Raw genomic sequence first — 25,287 nt, 5'->3', positions numbered from 1 at the left:
TTACAATATGTCAGCAGAAGATCCCCTAGAACAGGTGTACTCAACTAGTTTTATTAAAGGTCCACATACCAGGGTCTGCAGTCAGGTGAAGGTCCGAGCTGAACGCCAACAGTAAAGATGCCATGCGATCATGTGATACATGCGCGTGGGGCGCTCTGACGTTATAGTGGAGCGCCCCGGGTAAGTCCCAGAATTAGTAATGGCCACATTAGTGCCCCAGTAAGAATAATGTCCCCCTTCTCTGCTTTTGCAAAAAAAAAAAAAATTTGCATTCACCTGGCTGCGGTGAACATTCGCTGCTGACTGCAAGCTCAGGACCGGTGCTCCAACGTGATGGCGTCTTGTAGGTCCTGTCCTGAGCTTCTAGTCAGCAGGGAGTTCTCTCCACAGCGTGAGCAAATGGAGGTGGAGGTACCGTAATACAGTGTTTCCCAACCAGTGTGCCTCCAGCTGTTGCAAAACTACAACTCCCAGCATGCCCGCACAGCCAAAGGCTGTCCGGGCATTCTGGGAGTTGTAGTTTTGCAACAGCTGGAGGCACACTGGTTGGGAAGCACTGCCGTAATATATATTTTTTTTTACTAGCACAAGTAGCGGTGGAGGTAAATGCTGTACTAATGGGCGTTCCATGATGGAAGCGCTCATTAGTAAGGGTACTTTCACACTTGCAGCAGGATGGATCCGACAGGCTGCTCACCCTGTCAGATCCATCTTGCCACTACTTCGCCGTGCCGCTGCTCTGTGCCCATCGACTATAATGGGGATGGGGGCAGAGTTACGGCGCAGCACGGTGAGAGGCCGCCAGACTAAAAGTACTACATTTCCGACTTTTTCGTCTGGCGGCCCCCTCAATATAATAAACATTGGTGGCGCAGTGCGCCCCCCCTCAAAATAATAAACATTGGTGGCGCAGTGCGCCATCCCCCATCACCCCGATATAATAAACATTGGTGGCGCAGTGCGCCCCCCCTCAATATAATAAACATTGGTGGCGCAGTGCGCCCCCCCTCAAAATAATAAACATTGGTGGCGCAGTGCGCCATCCCCCATCACCCCGATATAATAAACATTGGTGGCGCAGTGCGCCCCCCCTCAATATAATAAACATTGGTGGCGCAGTGCGCCCCCCCTCAAAATAATAAACATTGGTGGCGCAGTGCGCCCCCCCATCACCCCGATATAATAAACATTGGTGGCGCAGTGCGCCCCCCCTCAATATAATAAACATTGGTGGCGCAGTGCGCCCCCCCTCAAAATAATAAACATTGGTGGCGCAGTGCGCCCCCCCATCACCCCAGTATAATAAACATTGGTGGCGCAGTGCGCCCCCCCATCACCCCAGTATAATAAACATTGGTGGCGCAGTGCGCCCCCCCATCACCCCAGTATAATAAACATTGGTGGCGCAGTGCGCCCCCCCCCAATATAATAAACATTGGTGGCGCAGTGGGCAGTGCCAATGAGGGTTAAAAAATAATTTACTCACCTCCTCCAGTTGATCGCGTAACTGCCGGTCTCCAGTTCTTACTTCTTTCTTCAGGACCTGTGGTGACATCACTGAGCTCATCACATGATCCATCACCATGGTAATGGGCCATGTGATGAGCTCAGTGACGTCACCACAGGTCCTGAAGAAAGAAGTAAGAACTGGAGACCGGCAGTTACGCGATCAACTGGAGGAGGTGAGTTAATTTTCTTTTATTATTTTTAACCCTCATTGGCACTTCCCACTGAGCCACCAATGTTTATTATAATGGGGAAGGGGGGGGGGGGGGCGCACTGCGCACCAATGTTTCTTATACTAGGAGGGGGGGGCGCACTGCGCCACCAATGTTTATTATAATGGGGAAGGGGGGGGGGCGCACTGTACCACCGTTTCTTATACAAATACAGGGGGCGGGTGCCGGAATGAAATAGCCGGCACCCGACCTTTGTGACAGGGGGCTGCGATCAGCTACAATTAACCCCTCAGGTACCGCACCTGAAGGGTTAACTCAACTGCAGCTGATCGCAGTTCCCTGTCACAGAGGTCGGGTGCCGGCTATTTGATTCCAGCACCCGCCTCCTGTATTTGTAATACAGGTCAGTTTTCTTCATTGGTGGCGCAGTGGCCACAGCCCCTCCCCTCCTCCTCCTGCCTCTTCTTATTGGCAGCGGCGGCGACAGCAGCAGCACAGGGGGGAGGGAGAGACTCCTCCTGCGCTGCTGAGAACTATCAGCTCCTGTGCCCCGCCGCTGTATTGAGCAGAGCTGCCAGAGTGTGCAGGAGGAGGAGTGCTTACATGTGGAGGAAGCCCTGTCTCACTGCGCTGTGGGACAGGCGGAAGTGCGCCGGTAAGCTCCTCCTCCTGCACGGCACAGTGTGCAGGAGAGGAGCAGCGCTCTGAAGGATGGCCGGGGTCCGGACAACTGGCGGCCGCGGTCCGTATTTGGACCGCGGTCCGCCAGTTGAGTACCCCTGCCCTAGAAGATGTGCTGCTGACGAGTGACCATTACTCTGTTCACATAAAGGATCAGATCAGTGAGATGCAAGCCTGAGAGTAATAAATGGGAAAAAGCTGTTTTATGAACTCATCTGGCCAATTATTGCACTATGTAAAAGGGCCTTAACATCTTTCAAGGCTAAAAGCTTCTTTAGATAACTGGAGGTATACAGATCATAAACAACTGTTGAAATACTACAATGTATGTAGGCCATCCTTGGGGGGGGGGGGGGGGGGGGGAGTATTAAAGAGGTTGTCTGGGCTAACAGATCGGCGGGGGACCGACTCCCAATCAGCTTGTCGGAGTGCTAGTTATACAGTGGGATGCGAAAGTTTGGGAAACCTTGTTAATCATCATGATTTTCCTGTATAAATCGTTGGTTGTTACGATAAAAAATGTCAGTTAAATATATCATATAGGAGACACACAGTGATATTTGAGAAGTGAAATGAAGTTTATTGGATTTACAGAAAGTGTGCTATAATTGTTTAAACAAAATTAGGCAGGTGCATAAATTTGGGCACTGTTGTCATTTTATTGATTCCAGAACCTTTAGAACTAATTATTGGAACTCAAATTGGCTTGGTAAGCTCAGTGACCCCTGACCTACATACACAGGTGAATCCAATTATGAGAAAGAGTATTTAAGGGGGTCAATTGTAAGTTTCCCTCCTCTTCATTTTCTCTGAAGAGTAGCAACATGGGGGTCTCAAAACAACTCTCAAATGACCTGAAGACAAATATTGTTCACCATCATGGTTTAGGGGAAGGATACAGAAAGCTGTCTCCGAGATTTCAGCTTCTGTTTCCACAGTTAGGAACATATTGAGGAAATGGATGACCACAGGCTCAGTTCAAGTTAAGGCTCGAAGTGGCAGACCAAGAAAAATCTCGGATAGACAGAAGCGACGAATGGTGAGAACAGTCAGAGTCAAGCCACAGACCAGCACCAAAGACCTACAACATCATCTTGCTGCAGATGGAGTCACTGTGCATCGTTCAACCATTCGGCGCACTTTACACAAGGAGATGCTGTATGCGAGAGTGATGCAGAGGAAGCCTTTTCTCCGCCCACAGCACAAAAAGTGCCGCTTGAGGTGGGCTAAAGCACATTTGGACAAGCCAGCTTCATTTTGGAATATGGTGCTGTGGACTGATGAAACTAAAATTGAGTTATTTGGCCATAACAAGGGGCGTTATGCATGGAGGAAAAAGAACACAGCATTCCAAGAAAAACACCCGCTACCCACAGTAAAATATGGTGGTGGTTCCATCATGCTGTGGGGCTGTGTGGCCAGTGCAGGGACTGGAATCTTGTCAAAGTTGAGGGACGCATGGATTCCACTCAGTATCAGCAGATTCTGGAGACTAATGTCCAGGAATCAGTGACAAAGCTGAAGTTGTGCCGGGGCTGGATCTTTCAACAAGACAACGACCCTAAACACTGCTCAAAATCCACTAAGGCATTTATGCAGAGGAACAAGTACAACGTTCTGGAATGGCCATCTCAGTCCCCAGACCTGAATATAATAGAAAATCTGTGGTGTGACTTAAAGAGAGCTGTCCACGTTCCAAAGCCATCAAACCTGAATGAACTAAAGATGTTTTGTAAAGAGGAATGGTCCAAAATACCTTCAACCAGAATCCAGACTCTCATTGGAACCTACAGGAAGCGTTTAGAGGCTGTAATTTCTGCAAAAGGAGGATCTACTAAACATTGATTTGATTTCTTTTTTGTGGTGCCCAAATTTATGCATCTGCCTAATTTTGTTTAAACAATTATAGCACACTTTCTGTAAATCCAATAAACTTCATTTCACTTCTCAAATATCACTGTGTGTGTCTCCTATATGATATATTTAACTGACATTTTTTATCGTAACAACCAACGATTTATACAGGAAAGTCATGACGATTAACAAGGTTGCCCAAACTTTCGCATCCCACTGTAGTGTTAGGCCTGGACCCGTTCACAATCCAGACTATAGGCCAGTCAAACTGGGATGCCTCTGCCTATGATGCTGTGTGGCAGAAGCATGCTGGCTGTGGCTACAGTATTGGTATCACCATTTAAGTACATGTATGTAAATACTAATATTTGAGCCCTGTGTAAGTAACTAGAGTGTAACTAAGCATCGTCAAGAAGTTGCATTTAAATATAACTGAACATATCAACTTGAGCAAACCAGTCCCTTAAAAACTTCTGGTGACCAGTCCCAAGATAATGTCGAGGGTCTCGATGTCTTGGAGATCTTCTCCGTAGGGTCAGCCATTCCGAGACTCCGGGTGAGGTGAAGAATATCGCTCTGTCGCCGTACACCACTCTGAGTTTTGCCAAATCCGATGTAAGGGATGTTGGCTTCTCTCAGGCATCTCCTGACATTCATAAAAGTGGCGCGTTGTTTCTGCAGTTCCATGGAAAAGTCTGGAAAGATGGATATTCTGGTGTTGTACTTAATTTCTTGCCGTCTTCTAGCTAGAGCCAGTATCTTATCTCTATCTTTGCAGTTGAGAAATCTGGCAAGCATGGGTCTGGCTGGGGCCCTCGGTGGGGGAGGTTTTTCTGGTACTCTGTGGGCTTCTTCGACCGCATATGCGGAAGAGAAATCTGCATCCGGAAAGAGTTATTTTATCAATTTTTCTATAAACTCATCTGGTGCCCGACCTTCTGCCCTTTCGGGCAAGTCGATGATCCCTATATTGTTTCTGCGGAGTCTGTTTTCTAGCTCGTCTGCCTTCTGTTTTCATAGCTCTGCTTTAGTGTTAAGGTCAGAGATGGATCTGGGAACAGTAGCAGTAGTATCTTCTGTACGTGATATACGTTCTTCAGTCTGTTGGACTCTTTCTCGCAGGTTCTGCAGGTCTTGGCGCAATAGTCCTAGATCAATCTTGACTTTGTCTAGTTTCCCTGTGAGAGACGTCTTGCATACAATAATGGCTTCCAGGACTTGAGCTGATACTTGCTTAACGTGAGCTCTTCATGATCTTCCTCAGGGGTATTTGTAGGAGCCGCTGAATCTGATGCATTTCTGTTATGCATTTCGCTGTGGCAGAGGTGACCCCGTGTGCCGTCATCTGGTTGTCTGGCAAATTCTCGCAATTTTTCGTTGGCGCTTTGTGTTTTTTACGGCCCCATTATTATATCAGATTAGTAGCCAGTGTATATTAGGTGAAACTGACCTAGGACTTTGAATGGCACACTTTATTTGCTCTTATGATAAATCTGCTAGTCCAGTCAGAGGACGTGCTCCTGTTTTTTTTTTTGTGCAATCTGTAAGTGATCTTCAGATCTTATATACAGCCAAGCAGTCTACAGTGTTCTCTTTAGGGACTCTATTCAAGAGATTATACCTGTACTGTGTGGGAAGGGGTATTGACCGTGCCTCAGTCTTAGGAGCCTGCTTATCTCTGAGCTCATTCCATGCTGCTGGGGAGCTGCTAAGATGGCCGACTGGCGGGAAACTGAGGGGGCCTGCAAGGTTGGCTGGGCTCTCTCCCTCAGCAGTTATTGCTCTGCCCTTCGCTGCCCGATGCTTTCGTCCATTCTCTCACCCAGTCTAATATGCTCGGTTAAACACAGGTCTATCTCCTGCGCCGTGCTCACTGCGCACTTGGTCCGGCTCCCGGCTATAATGCTCACCACCGTGACAGGAAGCTCTTGGTATTCAAGTTATATTTGCATCAACATGTAGTTTATATAACAGTATATATCAAATGCAGCAATCTGACTACTCACAGTTTATGTTTGCAGGTTAACATGGCCTCAGCAATTGGAAGCTGCTGGGAGTTATTGGCTCCATTCACATACTGCATGATACGCCCAATGATGTCAAATGATGGTTCTACATGGAGAACAAAAAATGAAGCAGATTAACATATCTCCGTTCACCGAGAAAAACCCCATTTAATTTTAACATTAACAGTATAAAAACAAACAATAGTCATAGTGGTCGGGAATAAGTGAATAAACACAGGTCAATAAACAAAAGGGCGGCCAGCACTACCACATAAACCAGTAGTATCATGCAAGGCAAAGGTCACTGACCAACCCCACGTGGAAATCTTGGGTCCTAACCAGCAGATCTGGGTGAATTGGATTAGATGCTGTGGTATTTCCTGGTTTCAATGTCAAGTGGAGAAGATCAGTCCCAGGAAATCAGCCCAGATGACCTGCTCACCACAGGTTTAACAATTTCTCTAGCTGGTGGTGTAAAGCCCAAAAAGAGAAACTCTACAAATGTATACTCTACTGAACATTCATGATAATCCTTGTTACACGTCTCTCTGCTGTCAAATATACCAGCTTTATTAGTGAAAATAATAGAAGACAGGTTCATCTTGACACACGCTCTTCAGGCCAAACCATGAAATTTGGCCACCTTGCCTCAAGTTTTTAGGATTTTCATATTCAGCATGAAATCTGCTTCTCTGAACACTACTAATGAAGATGGTACATTTGTCAGTAAAAACTTGGAGATGTGCAACCAGTGTAGCTTTTAGTGCTTAATAGGGCATAGTTTAGAAGAGTCGCCCTCTGAGGGGACAGAGAAGGCTGGTGTTGTAAGGGACAGACACTATTATCCCATACACCAGGGATGCTCAACCTGCGGCCCTCCAGTTGTTGCAAAACTACAATCCCAGCATGCCCTAATAGCTGTAGGCTGTGAAGGCATGCTGGGAATTGTAGTTTTGCAACAGCTGGAGGGCCGCAGGTTGGGCATCTCTGCCATACACACCACCAGGTATGGAACTTGTCAAATCTGAACCAACTATCTGGGACTGATATTCTCCACTTGGCACTGAATCCAGAAAATAACACAGCATCTTACTCAATTCACCCGGATCTGATGGTTTGAAGATTTCAATGTGTGATCGTGAGTGTCCTATGGTAGAGAACATCTTCACTGCTGGCATTGTCCTGGTACTTTCAATGTGAACTGCTCTAAATTTTAGCATCATCATTTTCTTGCTAAAAAGGTTATTCACTTAGATTTTATGCTTTAATAGGTATTTATTAAATGCAAAACTTTAACAGCACAAAGGAAAAGAGTTGTATATTGTAGTAGAAGGAAAGGCTGAATAAATGTATAGATGGGAGCAGCGCTCACAAATAGAGCCTGGACATGAGGCCCCGTTCACATGGAGTCTTTTGCTAGTGGAATTTTGCACGGATTACAGTTGTTTATAGCTGTGACTGCACCAAGAAAGGACATGTCCCTTTTTGGCATTGTATCCAGGCAGCGATTACATCCTCTAATAGTTCTTGGGTATGATGTCACAAGGTTTGCACACTTGGATTTGTGGATTTCCTGCCATTCTTCTCTGCAGATCTTCTAAAACTAGATGGGGATCGTCATTAGACAACCATTTTCAGGTCTCTCCACAGAAGTCCTATTGGGTTCAAGTCATGGCTCTGGCTGGGCCATTCAAGGACATTCACAGTGTTGTCTGTTAGCCACTCCTGGGTTGTCTTAGTTGTGTTGCTTAGGGTTCATTCACACATCCGCAGTGTTTTGCGGATCCGCAAAACACTGGGTTGGCACCGCAATAGAAATGCCTAATCTTGTCCACAGCGGCGGACAAGAATAGGACATGTTCTATTTTTTGCTGAGCCGCGGACTGGAAATGCGGATGCGGACACACTGTGTGCTGTCCGCATCTTTTCCGTCCCCATTGAAAATTAATGGATCCACACCCATTCCTAACGGGCCCAAAGTGCGGACGTCTGAATGGAGCCTTAGGGTCATTATCTTGTTAGAAGGTGAACCTTTGACCCTGTCTGAGGTTCTGAGCTGGATCAGGTTTTCATTAAGAATATCTCTGTACTTTGCCCTAATCGGGTTTCCCTCAACCCCGACCAGCCTCCCTGTCCCAGCCACTCAAAACTACTACCAACAATATGATGCCGCCGTGGCCACCACATTTAATTGTAGGGATGGTATTGGGCAGGTGATGAGCAGTGTCTGGCTTCCTCCAGACATGACACTAAGGCTACATGCACACGACCATTCCGTTTTTTTGCGGTCCGCAAACCGCGGATCCACAAAACACGGATGGCGTCCGTGTGCATTCCGCAATTTGCGGAACGGCACGGACAGCCTTTAATATAACTGCCTATTCTTGTCTGCAAAGCGGACTGTTCTGAACGGATGCAGACGATTGTATTATCTGAACGGATCTGTCCATGACGGATCCACCCAAAACGCGAGTGTGAAAGTAGCCTAACTGTGTAACTTGTACTTTCACTTTCACTTTGTGTCGGTCATCTAATTACCCTTATCTCTCAACTACTAAGAGGTCATAAACACTTATTTAACCCTTTAAGGACCCATAATGTAGCTGTACGTCATGGGTCCGATCCCTAAACATGGGGCCCGCTCGCATACATAAGGCTGATCGCATACATCTTACCCTTCAGATGAAGTGGTCAAAAGTCGCGCGCTTCCAGTCCGTTAACAGCTTTCCCCGGCTGAGATCGGGGAATCTGTTACCTTGCGCTAATTGACCAAAGCCTCAAACAGGTTTCAGTCAATTAGATGTATATATCATTCAGGCCACTAGGTGGCCACCAATATAGTGCAAATGAAGTCTTCGATGACGGCTATTTAGCCATCACTGAATACTATGGGCAATCAAATGATTGCCGGTTATTGTCACCCAAGGTGACTTAAAAAAAAGTAAAAAAATAAAATAAAATAAAAGTTTAACGTTTTTACACATATAAAAAAAAATAAAAAATTAAAAGTTCAAATCACCCGCCTTTCCTTAAAGGGAAACTGTCACCGGGATTTTGTGTATAGAGCTGAGGACATGTGTTGCTAGATGGCTGCTAGCACATCCGCAATAGCCAGTCCCCATAGCTCTGTGTGCTTTTATTGTGTAAAAAAAACCGATTTGATACATATGCAAATTTACCTGAGATGAGTCCTGTCCCTGAGAAGAGTCATGGTTATTCAAAATCTCCTGCACTCTCACCCACCTGCTGATGATTGGCAGTTCTCTCCTAGAGAGAAAGGGAGAAAACTCGGTAGGAGACTGTCAGTCATCAGCAGGTGGGCAGGAGAGCAGGAATTCATGAATGGTGGACGTGACTCTCTTCCAGGCTCAGTCTGCAATGATTGTGATGTTGGTTCTCGGCAACCACTTACTTTTAACTTATAAATGACAGACCTCTGAAGTCATCTCATCTGTCTCTACTTTATTTGTATAGTATGGTGTGGCTCACACTGTGTGTATTGGAAAAAGGGGTGCACCATCAATTTGGGAACCCAACCCAAGAAAAGTAAAATACTGGTTGCAATTAATGATGATAGGCACACCACTTTCTGGATTGAATGGATTGACTTTTTGGAGATGAATACAACAGATTTATTTATATCAAATATACAAATATTTAAAAACTCAATAAATTCAATAAAAATCCACTGGAAAAAAAAATAATATTCACAGTCCATTCCTTGTGTCTTCCAGATTAGTCGCCAGAATTCATGGCTACTTTGAGAAGCTCATAAATTTTGGCTAATATCCGGATACTTTTAGATAGCTGTGAAAAGCCCCTATTTTCCAACCACAACGGGACTAAATGTGATCAATGAGATGTGAGAATATGTTTCTAGTTGATATGTAGTGAGAAATATGTTTTTTGAGGAAAACAAATGCCAAAAAGAATACTAAGAAGATTTTGATGTATAAGAATGATAGATAGCAATGAGAAGAAAACAATTGTGAAAAAAACGCAACAAAAACGCATCAAAACTGCAGGTATAAGAAAAAACGCAACAAAAACGTATTAAAACCGCAGGTATGGTGTGTATTCCAGTGTGTAAACAGAATGAGACAAATTAAAGCTGAAAAACATGTGGACAAAAGTGGAATCCATTAATGGGTTTTGGATTTATCCCTATAACCCAATTAAGTGGAAGGGAAGAAGGTACGGCTTGCTGAAGAGACTTATAGGCACTAAGGAAGGAGCAGTAGCTCCGAAACATGTTTGGCGTTATAGTCACTTCAAGCCAGATATTGTCAACCAAGACAGTGGAGAAGTTACATTAAATTCCTCCAACAAACTCTGCATTTACATTAGAACTACCCGGCAAACAGCACAGGGACGTTACAATCTCCAGAATAGCAACAATCACCTGGTAAGTAACGAAGGCTAAAAACATGTGGTCCGGACCCGTGTATCCAGCGGTATACACCGGAGGACGAGCAGCAGCGCTGTAAATTAGTGCAGAGCCCCAATAATATGCTCAATTTATATTAATGCATTGGAGGAAATAAAATACTGCAGAGACACATAAAAAGCTATATCGGGACATCATCACTGCATTTGTAAACAGTTAGGCTGAGTACACACAGGCGTGACGGATTTGTTCAGGATGCGTCCCGGCTGTACTGCGGCAAACCCGCGCGAGTAGGTACCCAATTGAAGTCAGTTTTGACTGCGATTGCGTTCCGTTGTTCAGTTTTTATCGCGCGGGTGCAATGCGTTTTGCACGCGCGTGATAAAAAAACTGACTGTGGTACCCAGACCCGAACTTCTTCACTGAAGTTCAGGTTTGGGTTCGGTGTTGTGTAGATGTTATTATTTCCCTTATAACATGGTCATGAGCTGCCGGCTAAAGGACCTGTGGTGACGTCAGGTCACATGGTCCAATCACATGGTCCATCACCACGGTGATGGACCATGTGATTGGACCATGTGATGTGATGTCACCACAGGTCCTTTAGCCGGCAGCTCATGATTAAAGAAGTAAGAAGAGATCGGCAGCTACGCGATCGAGAGGAGACGGTGAGTTAATTATTTTTTATTTTTTAACCCTCAATTGACCACCTACTAAGCATTCTGTATTAAAGAATGCTATTATTTTCCCTTATAACCATGTTATAAGGGAAAATAATACAGTGAATAGACTTTTTACTCAGCCCCATTCACTTCTATGGGGCCTGCGTTGCGTGATAAACGCACAATATAGAGCATGCTGCGATTTTTACGCAACGCATAAGTGATGCGTGAAAATCATCGCTCATGTGCACAGCCCCATAGAAGTGAATGGGTCCGGATTCAGTGCAGGTGCAATGCGTTCACCTCACGCATTGCACCCGCGCGGAAATCTCGCCCGTGTGAACTCAGCCTTGGGGGACTCTACTATATTGTAACTATTGGACGATATTATTGTTGTAATATGTGTTGGAAGAAATAACATTAATTTATCTCTAGTATGCTTCTTGGAAAATAGGGGCTATCTAAAAGTATCCGGATATTAGCCAAAATGTATGAGCTTCTCAAAGTAGCCATGAATTCTGGCGACTAATCTGGAAGACACAAGGAATGGACTGTAAATATATATTTTCCAGTGGATTTTTATTGAATTTATTGAGTTTTTAAATATTTGTATATTTGATATAAATAAATCTGTTGTATTCATCTCCAAAAAGACGCTCCATTCAATCCAGAAAGTGGTGTGCCTATCATTATTAATTGCCTCTACTTTATGTTGCCGTTAGTATGGGCAGCATAAAGTTGATGACAGGTTCCCTTTAAGTCCATGTGAAATTTTAGTTTTTTATTTTTAAAACATTTTTTATAATTTTTTTAAAGTGTTAATTATTTTTTTCAAGACTTTTCTCAATGGGGTATTGAGTGCAGATTAGTGGGGAAAAGACCCCAACATAAAAAACTGAAAAGGTCTGATGACTTTCTGAATGCATTGTAACTTTCACACTTTATTACATATGGATGGTAGAGTCTAGGTCAGTAATAGTGAACCTTTTAGAGACCGAGTGTCCAAACTGCAACCCAAAACACACTTATTTATCGCAAACGGCCAACACGGCAATTTAACCTGAATACTACAGTCCAATATAGCAGGGCTCGACAAATCCCGGGCGCCAGGTCGCCATGGCGACCAGGAATTTGGTCCTGGCGCTTAGGTATTTGTCAGCCCGTTTTCAAAGATGCGCTCTCGGCGCGCACCATGGTTTCCTGAGCCGGCACAGTGGAGAAGGAGAGGAGTCCCTCCCTCCCCACTGTGCGCGGCTGCCGCTGACCACTAAGAACAGAGTAGGAGGAGGAGGGGAGGGACTGTAGCCACTGCGCCACCAATGAATGTGCCGGCCATATCCCGGCCCCTATGACTGCACGCTGTGATCCGCGCGATTAACTCCTCAGTTGAGGGGTTATTCGCGCGGATTACAGCATCCTGTCAGAGGTCGGGTGCCGGGTTCTTCAGTCTCGACTCTCTGCATCGGTGGGCAGTGGGCAGTTCCGATCGGAGTCCCAGCAGTGTAATGCTGGGGCTCCGATCGGTTACCATGGCAGCCAGGAGTCACGCTACTGAAGTCCTGGCTGCGATGGTATGTTAGTGAGCAGCATTATACTCACGTGCGCCGTGGCCGCCGGTCGCTCCTTCTTCTGTCTGTGCGGCTCATTGCTAATGCTTATAGCATTAGCAATGCGCCGCTCAGACCTATGAGAAGAAGGAGCTCCCGGCGATCACGGCGCACGTGAGTATAATGCTGCTTACTAACATGTCCTGGCTGCCATGGTAACCGATCGGAGCCCCAGCATTACACTGCTGGGACTCCGATCGGAACTGCCCACTGCCACCAATGATGGGGGGAGGAGGGGGACCCTGTGGCCACTGCCACCAATGATTAATACTGGGGAGGGAGGCGGGGTGGGTTTGTTACCAGAGGGGGCTGATAAGAGGGAGGGGCTGATAAGAGGGAGGCTGGAGGGGCTGATAAGAGGGAGGCTGGAGGGGCTGATCAGAGGGAGGCTGGAGGGGCTGATCAGAGGGAGGCTGGAGGGGCTGATCAGAGGGAGGCTGGAGGGGCTGATCAGAGGGAGGCTGGAGGGGCTGATCAGAGGGAGGCTGGAGGGGCTGATCAGAGGGAGGCTGGAGGGGCTGATCAGAGGGAGGCTGGAGGGGCTGATCAGAGGGAGGCTGGAGGGGCTGATCAGAGGGAGGCTGGAGGGGCTGATGAGAGGGAGGGGGGGAGGGGCTGATCAGAGGCTGGAGGGGCTGATCAGAGGCTGGCTGCCATGGTCAGCTCCCTGCTGTGTGTACTATGCACAGGGCAGCAGGGAGAGTGTAAAGTCCTATTCACCCTAATAGAGCTCTATTAGGGTGAATATGACAAGGGTTCTAGCCCTTAAGAAGGCTAATAGTTATTAAATAAAGTAAAAAAAAAAAAATAAAAAAAAAAAAAGTTTAAACAGCCCCCCCCCAAATATAGAAAACAATAAATTGCGATATACATGCTTAAAATTATATCGCAATATAGATTTTATGACGCGTCTCCGCCTGGCTCCTAACTTTTTTAGCTGTCAAGCCCTGCAATATAGGATATCTTCCATGTACTTTATCATTTAGCTATAATATCCTGCCTACATTCAGTGCGCTGCCTGTACTGTTCATAGCGCGCCCTGTGCTGATGAATGGCAGGAAAAGTCTAAGGCATATTAGTAACCATAAACTTTTTCCAGGCTGAGGGTACCCACAGAGAGGGCTCTGAGTGCCACCACTGGCACCCATGCCATAGGTTCGCCACCACTGGACTACGTCATTACAATCAACAAAACCCTTTGGTGGGATTTCTGAAGATAATGTATGAATTTTGGTGGACACTGCAGTTTCTATAAAAATTGCCACATCGGTTAACAATTGGGAATGGTTCAGTAGTAGGTAATTTTAGATATGCTTGTAGAGTGGAGTCCGAACATCCACAACTCCACTTCCCTATTTGCTTTAGACTCATTGTGCTGAGGAAGATCTGATGACTGAAACGTCCCTTGTAATGAGTAATTCTGGCAATCACATATTTACACACATATACACGTGCGAATCTAGGTCTTCTGCTAGTATACTATAGATGTCTTTAATGGTAATAATAGCAAACATTTTAGAACTGACTTTTAGCTACTACCTAAAAACAAACACAAAACACCTCACAACCAACCTGTAGATGGAACCTCAGTTTTATTAAACAACTCTCTCCAAGAGGAATCAAAGAACAAAGATGCATAACGAGAATCCAAAGAAGATATATATTTACAGACAGGATGAGACCCTGAAAGAAAAATAAATAAAGATCAAATCCCATGAATATAAAACACAGGAATAAAAATTCTTCTCAACAACCAGTCTCAAGAGATCAAAATTATATTCACTGAAAACATAACCATATGGATTGTGATGTTCTGATAAGAGAAACATCACATGAAATAGATTTACTCACCTAGAGGAACTAAAAGGAAGCGCAGATACCCCAACCAGTCAGGGGTTCGTCCTGCTAAGTTCGTAGCATATGCTCCAAGCAGAAAGCTGAGAAAAGTGTGCCCTCCCACACACACAACTTTTAAAGGACGTGGTGGTCCTGGTGCCATATGACAGCTGCAAACCAAAAACACATGCTGTGAAATATACAATATCTTACAAAGCTTCTAACCCAATATATTTGAGGCTGGAGTAGGTGATCCTACCTGGCTCCCAACGTTTCACAGAGGGATCCCACCCACTCATAGGAAGAGGTGAGACCCCTTTGTGAACTTTAGGAAACCCAAATTTCTCATTTACAAGAAAATACAATTGTTTTTTTGGATTTTAATTTATTTGGTAGCCTGAGCAAATTATTGCCACATCTACCTTCAAGTTTCAGGCAATACTATTTTGCATGCACTAACTAATCACCCGTTGCATACATTAAATGCAATTCCTATGGGAGAGATTATATGTTTGAGACATAACTGTAGCTTTGAATCCACCTTTAAGCAGGAGACTGGTAATACCAAACAATGTGTCACATTTATTAAGACCGGTGTTTTAGACGCCCATGCACTGGTGGTGGATCACTGGAGTTATGAACAGGTGCCGGCCTCCACAGCCGCTTCTAAATGTAAGACAGCTTCCTTGCTGTTTTACATTTAGACCATTTTCTACGCCTAAACCCCCCACACCACCTTTTTTAGACCAGTAGTGAGCGGGAAAGAAGTCACACATTCTGTTAAAATTAATTAGTGCCATTACAAAATGCTAATTGTTAACCCTTAGAGGACCATTTGCGATTTTCTGTTTTTGTGTTTTAGTTTGTCACTCCTCCCGCTCCTTCCCAGTACCATAACTTTTTTAATTTTCCATTCACATAGCCTTATAAGGGCTTTTTTTTTTTTGAGGGACAAGTGGTACTTTCTAATTGAACTATTTAATATTGCATATGATGTAGTGGAAAGCTGGAGAAAAAAAAAATGGGGTAGAATTATTTTTTTTTTTGAGGGGGGGGGGGGGGGATTACGGCAGGGCTCGACAAATCCCAGGCGCCAGGTCGCTATGGCGATCAGGAATTTGGTCCTGGCGCTTCCATTGTGGAAGCGCTCATCTCCATATTCATCTGTATCGCCGTCCTCAGGACAGCAATACAGATGAATGGTGCGGAGAAGCAGGGGAGAAGCATCTCCCTTGTCCGTTCCTCTGATAGGCTACAGGCCTAGTGCCTGTAGCCTATCAGAGGCGGTGCAGGCGGCACAACGACGCCATCGCGCTGCCTGAGCCGTACAGTGCGGGACACAGGCCGGAAGAGGCCTGCATCGCATCACTGACAGCAGCATAAGGTAAATAAGAAGATTTTTGTATAACTTACCAGTAAAATCTCTTTCTCGCTCTTCATTGGGGGACACAGGAACCGTGGGTATAGCCATGTCCTCTAGGAGGTGTTGACACTAGTAAAAGCTGTTAGCTCCTCCCCTGGCAGCTATACCCCCTCCAGCCTGGAGAGAGAGCTTCAGTTTGTGAACACGCAGTAGGAGAAGCAAGCTAACCAAGAAAAAACATGGAACACCAAACATGCCAAAACAGGGTTCTAACCAGCAACTGCCACACTAGGCGGAACAACAATACTGGGTGGGTGCTGTGTCCCCCAATGAAGAGCGAGAAAGAGATTTTCCTGGTAAGTTATACAAAAATCTCATTTTCTCGCCCATATTCATTGGGGGACACAGGAACCGTGGGATGTTCAGGAGCAGTCCACGGGGAGGGAAAAACCACAGACCCGTGGAAGCAAGCGTCCTTGCTGGTATCTAAGAAACTGCCGCCTGCAAGACATTGCGGGCTAAGCAGCGGCCGCCGATGCATAAGATTACACCTGGAAAAATTTTGTGAATGTGTGTAAGGAGGATCGGTAGCCACGTTACACAACTGCACAGATGAAGCGCGATGCCTCAGAGCCCAAGAAGCGTCCACCGCTCAGTGGAGCGAGCCGTGACACCTAAGGGCGGAACCCCACACGGGGTGCGGAATGGTACAGCATTTGCAGACCGAATCCATTGAGCAATTGCCACCTCGGAGGCCGCTAATCCTTTGCGTGGAACCTCCGGATGACAAAAGGGTTCCGTACGCCGGAAGGGACTGGAGGCTGCCAATAATGACGTAACTCCCTTCCCTAGGGAGTGAAGGAAGGACAATTTCTACATTGATGTGGAAGACAGAGACCACCTTTGGGAGAAAAAAGGAATGGGCTGGAGAACCACCTTATCCTTGTGAAGACCCAGGAAGGGTTCTCTGGAAGAAAGCACCCCCAACTCGAACACCCGTCTGATGGATGTGAGAGCCACAAGAAAAAACTACCTTCTAGGACAGGAGCCGGAGAGATATCTCCCCAAGGGCTCAAAGAGAGAAGACTGGAACGCTGAGAGAACTATATTCAGATCCCAAGGCGGTAAAGGACGGTACAGAGGAACCGTATGTGCCACTCCCTGAAGGAAAGTTTCCATGGGCATCAGGGGACGCTGGAAGCTGCCCTAGGATAGAAGCGCCAACACATGACCCATTAAGAAAACTAAGGGCTGAACGAAGGTCCAACCCTGATTGTAGAAAGGATAGGACAGTGGAGAGAGAGAAAAAAAATAAACGGAGTGAGGGAATGTCCCGGCTTTCACAGAAGCCCAAGAGGACCGCCAGGTCCTATAATAGATCCTGGTCGGTGCAGACTTCCCGGCCAGAATCATAGTGTAGATGACGTCTGCCGAAAAAACTTCCTCCATCTCAGGATGACGTTTTAATAGCCACGCCGTCAACCAAGACCGATGCAAGACCGGACCCTAAAAGAAGGTAGTCTCTGAGTGGCAGTGACAAGGGACATCTCCTAGAAGGAGAACGAGATCGGCGTACCACGCGCGACGTGGCCAATCCAGAGCGACTAGGATTTTTCGGAATGCTGATTCTCCGTAGAACCCTGGGTAGGAGAGAAGAAACACGTAAGGAGGGAGAACTACCGCCAATGAGATGTCAGGGCATTCATGTCGTATGTTTCCGAAACTCCTGCTCGGGAGAGAAGGCGGGGAGCTTTTGTGTAGATACCGTTAGCACACCCAGACCAATGGAAAGAGTCCCCATAGAAGGAGGGATGTGGAGGGCGCCAGAGCCCACCAGTCGGGACCGGAGCGTGTCTGGAATGGAAGGCCACCAAAAGAATACCCCGTGCAGATGCAGATGAGGGAAGGAAGTAACATAGGAACTACCAAGGCATGCGGGGTGTCTATGAATCATGATCCAGAGGAGGAAAGGGACAGGGGAAGAATAGGCTAGGTCCAAGCCCATTTCCCGTCTGAGACTGGCGTTATACAGAAGTAGCCAAGGATTTCAGTTGTAAAAGAGTCCATCACCTGAAGAAAAAACTGAACAGACAGAACCCAAGTATGTAGTGGTACGCAACTCCGCTCCCACAGTAGTAGCCAGTGCTCGCCCCATCAGCGCAAAAAACTGAGAGGGAGGCCTGAGAACTATCCATAGAAGCCACGTACCATACTGCCCCAGTTTAAGTAGAGCAACCTTAAAAACTCTACCTGGAACGGCGCTGAACAGGAGCAACTGCCAAGCTGGCGCCAGGGTAGGGCCCCTACCTGAGGGGGATGTCCCACTGCAGCAACCCCGAACTCGAGCATTAGCGAAAGGCTGCACCTGTGGAGGAGAACACTCTGTAGCTGCTACCAGAGTGCCAGCATAACCACTTTCCCAGAGAAGGAGGAGTGGTGGATAGAGAATACAGTCAGTGAAGCACTTGACTCGCTGGAACGTACTCACCATATATGTGCAATGGTGTACGCACTACTACTTATGCAGACAATATCATGACCAACTGGAACAATGAAGACCCATGGAGATGGGAGTCTCTAGGATACAAGTGATGCTAGTATACCCCCTGAGAAGACAAAGGAGTTATACTCATGGGCAAAACCAGCACCAAAAGAACACAATGAGAATAGCCACCGTATCCACTGGCGGCACTCATATAGCACTAATGCAAGAGTACCGGGCCGTATCTGAAGATATTCAGTTATTCCCCCGCTAGTGGATCACTTGCGAAAGGGGCTAAGGCAGGCAGGAAGCACAGTGATGTGCAACACTCCGCCTATTGGAGGATAGCGCAACAGTCGGACCGTATCCAATGGTGGTGCAATTACCCTACCTATGAAAGGTGGAATGCTTAAGCCAGTGGTAGGGAAAATACCCCACCTAAGAAGGGGGGGGGGGGTTAATGTCCACGGCGAGTACCAGTGCATATGGCGAGTCCTGTACCCTGTGGGAGTGCAATTAGCACCTAAGTAAGGGGGTAATGCATACAGCACACCTTGTAACCAGTGATAATGTCATCCCGCCACCTGTGGAAGGAGCTAATGAACACGGCAGGTACTGAACCCAGTGGAGATGCAATTCCACCACCTACAGAAGGGGGAATGTATACGTCCGTCACTGAAATCAGTGTTATTGTACTTAGTCCACCTATGACAGGGGACAATGTATAAGGTCAGTACTGTATCATGTCAGGGTCTGAATCAGTGATTGTCCTCTCCCCCCCTCCCTCCCTCGTACGGACCTGCTCTGAGCGTGACCCGGGGAGGAAGGGAGGGGGAGTGGAGATGTTCGAGGTGAAGATGACCTGCTGTGGTCCGGTAGCGTGCAGGTCTGCCCCTCAGAATCTCGCCCCTGGCAGATGCGGACTGCGCAGGTGGGGGCTTAGCAACCAAACCACCCAGGGGGTGGAATGGGAACAGAGGTCCTGTATAAAATTGCGCCGGCTGAGAATCATCAACCAAACGACAGGGGAGGGTGGATTGGTAACAGGGGTCCTGTATAAAATTGCGCCGGCGGAGAATTATCAACCAAACGACCCTGAGGGTGGATTAGGAAGTTCCAGTTGTCTCCCACTGGAATTGCGCAGGTGGGGAATTATCAACCAAACGACCCAGGAGGGTGGATTGGGAATTCCAGAGGTTCTCCACTGTATGGCGCAGGTGGAGAATTATCAACCAAATGGCCCCGGAGGACGGATTGGGAATCCTGTGGAGATCCTTCACTGAATTGCGCAGGTGGAGAATTATCAACCAATCGACCCGGAGGGTGGGTTTGGAATACTTCAGCTGTCCTCCACGTGATGTACGAAGGTGGAGAATTATTAACCAAACGACCCCGGAGGGTGGATTGGGAATTCCAGAGGTTCTCCGCTGTATTGAGCAGGTGGAGAATCATCAACCAAATGGCCCCGGAGGACGGATTGGGATCCTGCAGTGGTCCTTCACTGGATTGCGCAGGTGGAGAATCATCAACCAAAACAGCCCTGGAGGGCGGATTGGGAACTATGCGAGGTCTCCCTTTACCCGAGATAGGACATGGGCCCAGTGTGGGACCACACAGACCGCGTGGTCCTGCGGATGACGAGGGGGACCCGTATGGACGCACATTTCCTTTATTATTATTTTTTTTAAATAGGAAGACGGTCTTAATGACAAGAGGCAGGAAGGGGTTAATTCCTCCACTCATGTACTTAGGGGAATAACCCCAGATAATCAGGTGCCGGCCCAAGAATGGTGCGTGGTCATGAAGGGTTAAGGCAGTCTCAAGACCGGCTCAGCAGGTGACTGGGGGAGGGGGAGAAGGGCGGGAAGAATTTGCGCAGGTGCTGGGCTATGCTGAAGCCCTGTCTGTTCGCAGACTATTGCCACCATGAGGGAGGGGGAGACCAACCCAGAGGGTTAAACATACTCACCTAGTCCCGTGTACTCACCTCTCTTCTCTTTCCTGCCGCCATCTTCACCCCTCCTCTGGTCCAGCACGGTCACCCCTTCAGCTACTGGCACTGTAGTGGCAGGACGCTGGAAAAGGGGGGCTTGGATGGGTGACCCCTTGGCTGGCGGGATGAAGGGGAGCGAGGCTGCCCTGGTCCACCTTGTCTTCTGTGGGGGAGGCAGCAGTGCGGGTGACCGGCACTGGCGCAACTCGACCCTGGGAGAACAGGGAGGCGAGGCGTACACCGTTTTCCCATTTGAAAAAGAAGCAAAAAAATAAACTAAAATAAAAAATCTTCAGGAGCTTCCCTGCAGAGCAGGACATAGCTATACCCACGGTTCCTGTGTCCCCCAATGAATATGGGCGAGAAATATGAGTTTATTGTTTTTATTATTTACTGTGGCAAGGTGGGTGGGGGCCCTATATACTGGCACAATATGGGGAGGGGCACTATGGAGAAGAGGGGAAGCACTATGGGGCCCTATATACTGGCACAATATGGGGGGGGGGGCACTATGAAGAGGGGAAGCACTATGGGGGCCCTATATACTGGCACAACATGGGGGGGGCACTATGGAGAAGAGAGGAAGCACTATGGGGGCCCTATATACTGGCACATTAAGGGGGGCACTATGGAGAAGAAGGGAAGGAGCACTATGGGGGCCCTATGTACTGGCATGCATTATTGGGGGGGCTCTATGGAGAAGTGGGGGGAGAGCACTATGGGGGCATCTACTGGGGGCTTTATGACACGGCTCTGCCTGGCTCCTAACTTTTTTAGCTGGCTCCTAGATTCCCAGGAAATTTGTCAAGCCCTGTTTTACGGTGTTCTCTATGCAGTAAAATTGACCTGTTAAATTCATTCTCCAGGTCAGTACGATTACAACAGTACCACACAATACTGAAGAAAACAATTATTTTTTTTCTTTTCATTGCCATATTCTGACCCTTATAACTTTTTTTTGTAGTTACGTCTATGGAGTTGTATGAGGGCTCATTTTTTTGCGAGGCGATCTGTAATTTCCGGCAATACAATTTTGAAGTGTGTGCAACTTTTTGATGACTTTTTATGAAAAACATTTTGGGGAGTGAAGTGATAAAAAAAATGGCAAATTAGAATTTTTATTTTCGTTACATCATTCGTCGTATGGGATAAAATGAGATTTTGTGAAACTCGCCTGTAAAATCAGTTTCTCGCTTGATTCATTGGGGGACACAGACCATGGGTATAGCTGCTTGCTGCCACTAGGAGACACTAGGCTGAAAACTGTTGGCTCCTCCCCTGCCAGCTATACCCCCTCCGGCCAGGAGAGAGCCCTCAGTTTGTGCAAAAGCAGTAGGAGAAGCAGAAGGATATTACATCAACAAACTCCACGGTCAACGTACCCAAACGGGGGTGGGTGCCGTGTCCCCCAATGAATCAAACGAGAAACAGATTTTACAGGTGAGTTTCACAAAATCTCGTTTTCTCGCTAATATCATTGGGGGACACAGACCATGGGATGTCCCAAAGCAGTCCCTGGGGAGGGAACACAAAACAGAGGGAAGAAGGTAGAGAACCTCATGACAGTCATCACACTGGGGCCTGCAAGACCAGGCGGCCCAGAGCAGCGTCCACAGAAGCGAGAGTGTGAACCCTGTAAAACTTCGGAAAAGTGTGGAGGGAAGACCAGGTCGCGGCTTTACACAACTGAGCCGCCGACGCCTGGTGGAAGTGAGCCCAGGAGGACCCAAGTGCCCTGGTAGAGTGGGCTGTGATCCCCGGAGGGGGCGTCCTGTCCCGAACACGGTAACATTCCAAAACAGTGAAGCGAATCCACCGGGAGATAGTCATCTTCGAACCTGCCAATCCCTTCCTAGAACCATCCGGAAGGACGAACAAGGCGTCCGTGCACCGAAAGGGGGCCACGGACGAAAGGTAAATCCGCAGAGCCCGCACCACATCCAAACGGTGTAACGACACCTCTCTCGGATGGGAGGGCCCAGGACAAAAGGACAATGTCCTCATTGACGTGAAAAGCAGATACTACCTTGGGTAAGAAGGAAGGGACCGGACTGGGGCACTTGGAAGAAGAATCGGCCTGCCAGGCCTTTAGCCAGAGTTCCCGCCGAATGGAGACGGCAAAGGCGGAGGACCGCGTGACCATGGAGCCCGCGCCCAGACCTGCCTCGCAAAGGTACTTCCCCGCCTGGGATATCTGGACCGCCAGAGCCTGGAGTTCTGTGCGGGAAAGGTCCGAGTCTAAGTCCTGATGTAAGCGCAGGGCACATTCAGAAACTGCCTTAGCAACCCATGCCGAAGCGAAAATGGGACGGAGTGCCGAACCGGTTGCTGAAAAGACCGACTTCTCGAGCGATTCAACCCGTCGGTCCACCGGGTCCTGCAGAGAGGAGCCGTCCGCAACCGGAATAATGGTATTCTTGGCCAGGCGAGCCACCGGCGGGTCAACCTTTGGAGAAAAGACCACTTACCCACCCAATCCGGGGGGAACGGATAAAGAAGATCTAGCCGCTTGGGGATCAGGAAACGTGAACCTGGCTGTTCCCATGCTTTAGTGGTGAGAACGGAAAAGTCGTCGTGGACCGGAAAAGATTTGGGAGTCTGCTTGGTACGCAGGAAAGAAACTCCCTGGTGACTGGAGGCGAGGTCCTCCTCTTGAAGTTGGAAGGTGTCCCGGATTCCCGAGACCAGACTGTCCACTAAGGCAGCCATCTGGGACGAGCAGTCCGGATCCAGATCCGTATCCGACTCTGCGAGTTCCACTTCAGACGAAGGGTCCCCAACCAACGAGGACGCCTTGGACAGCGAACCGGGGGGAGGAGGCGAAGGCGATGCATCCGAGGAGAAGGGGCGTTCCTGCCTGGGACGCTTGCTGGGGTGTCTGCTCCTGGATGGTACGCCCTGAGAGAGAGCAGGTTGCGCAGGTGACGACGTCTCTACCAAGCGACCCATAAAGGAAAGGGTGGATTGGGAGATCTTGGATAGGTCAGTCACCGCCCGGGACAGGGATTTGGCCCATTCCAGTTCCATACTTCCAGCAGAAGGGTGCACATCAGAGAGCTGCGACACGCTCTGGGTGGCCTGGCATGAGGCACAGAGGGGGTTCGCCTGACCCCTAGGAAACTTCACATTACATGAAGTGCAGGCATAATGGGTAGCCCTACCGAGGATCTGGGGCGCAGGATCCGCTGGGTCTGACATGACAGGAGTCAGGGAGCCAGAGAGGGTACAGAGGGGGGGGGGGGGGGAGCGCTGGTCCTACCAAAGTGGAGCAGAGTTAACCCTTGCTGGACGTGTCCCTAGGAGCAGGATGCAGCGGTTATGAGGTTGGTCTGCGACGAGCTGGACAGTGTGGAGAGGAGGGCTTTACACAACTGAGCCACCGAGAAGATGTCCCCTCAGGCTGGGAAACCGCATGCACGGCCGGGTACTTCCAGATAAAGAGCAGGCAGGAAGTGAAGCGCGGCGGGAAAAGAAGGCTCCCCCCCCCTCCAGCCGCCCGGCGAAAGAAGAGCCTGGCGGCGCGAAACCACCACCCTCCCAGCAGCGCTGCCGGGATTCCGGAGAAGAAGGGGTTATGACCTATGTATATACGGGAGAACTCTCCCAGGACCGGAAAAAGAGGGGGGAGGGTGGCTGTAAGCGTGGCGCCGCCGCCCGCGAATCGCTGAGGCCGTTGAGGAAAAAAACGCTGCACATGCGGAGTTAACCCCCGCAACCCCGTGCCGGCGGTGCCGTGCAGACAGGTCCCCTCATAGCCACCCACGCAGAGTAGAGAGTCCAGCCCCTTGGCCCTGATCTTGACATAGAGAACACAGACAGACATACTCACCTGCCTTCATCGGTGTTCTTCACCCTTCTAACATGGACCAGCAGAGCCACCTCTTCAGTCCCCGGCACAAGTGACAGGGACCGGGTTGAAGGGCAGAAAAAGGTGGCCGCATGGCTGGGGGGAGCAGGAAGGACAAGCCCTCCTGGTCAACTTTGTTTTCTTGTGGGAGGCAGAGCGGTGGAATAAGCATCATCGGTCAGCCCCCCCCCCCCAGGGATGCAGAGCTCTTAGTAGCCCTGGACCCCCAACCTAAAAAGAAAAAAAAAAAAAAAAATATATATATATATATATATATATATATATATATATATATATATATATATAAAAATAAATTTAAGGTCTGCCTCCTACGACACTAAGCTAAAAACTGAGGGCTCTCTCCTGGGCCTGAGGGGGTACAGCTGGCGGGGGAGGAGCCAACAGTTTTCAGCCTAGTGTCGCCTCCTAGTGGCAGCAAGAAGCTATACCCATGGTCTGTGTCCCCCAATGATATTAGCGAGAAATATTGTTATATTTTAATTGTACAGGTGTTTTCGCATGTTGCAATGCACATGATGTGTATTTTCTTATTGGTTATGTATTTTTTTTTTGGGGAAAGGGGGGTGATTTGAATTTTTTTTTTTTTATATTTCTAAAAACTGGGTGACTACAGCTGACAATCATTAGATTGCCCACAGTGTTCTGTGATGGCTAAATAGCCATCATAGAACACTTAATTTACAATATACCAATACAGCACTACTGCCACCTGCAGGCCTGTATTGGTATATTCTAGTAACACTACTTGAGGCTTTGGGCTACTACTATATCAAAACGGGTTTCCTGATCTCAGACAGGGAATGATGTTTAAAACAGCAGTAACCCGGCGGCCATGGCGGCCACTGCACATGCGAGCGGGCGCCATCTTT

At 48.0% G+C, this 25,287-nt stretch overlaps 1 protein-coding gene across 2 annotated transcripts in view; it reads right to left on the bottom strand.

Annotated features, from left to right (window-relative positions):
- PACS1 (phosphofurin acidic cluster sorting protein 1) overlaps nucleotides 1–25,287 on the bottom strand; it is a 148,815-nt gene that overhangs the window by 35,578 nt on the left and 87,950 nt on the right. For both annotated transcript variants that reach the window (XM_040409020.1, XM_040409021.1), the window contains exons 16-18: nucleotides 14,728–14,882; nucleotides 14,449–14,559; nucleotides 6,221–6,326 (exon numbers count right to left, since the gene is read on the bottom strand). In XM_040409020.1, coding sequence (XP_040264954.1) covers nucleotides 6,221–6,326; nucleotides 14,449–14,559; nucleotides 14,728–14,882 — 372 coding nt within the window. The remainder of the gene's footprint in view (nucleotides 1–6,220; nucleotides 6,327–14,448; nucleotides 14,560–14,727; nucleotides 14,883–25,287) is intronic.

This window comes from Bufo bufo, chromosome 10 (assembly GCF_905171765.1).
Source record: "Bufo bufo chromosome 10, aBufBuf1.1, whole genome shotgun sequence".
Taxonomy (NCBI): Eukaryota; Metazoa; Chordata; class Amphibia; order Anura; family Bufonidae; genus Bufo; species Bufo bufo.
The sequence above is the reverse complement of the archived record's forward strand: the minus strand, read 5'-3'. Positions and strand labels throughout refer to the sequence as shown.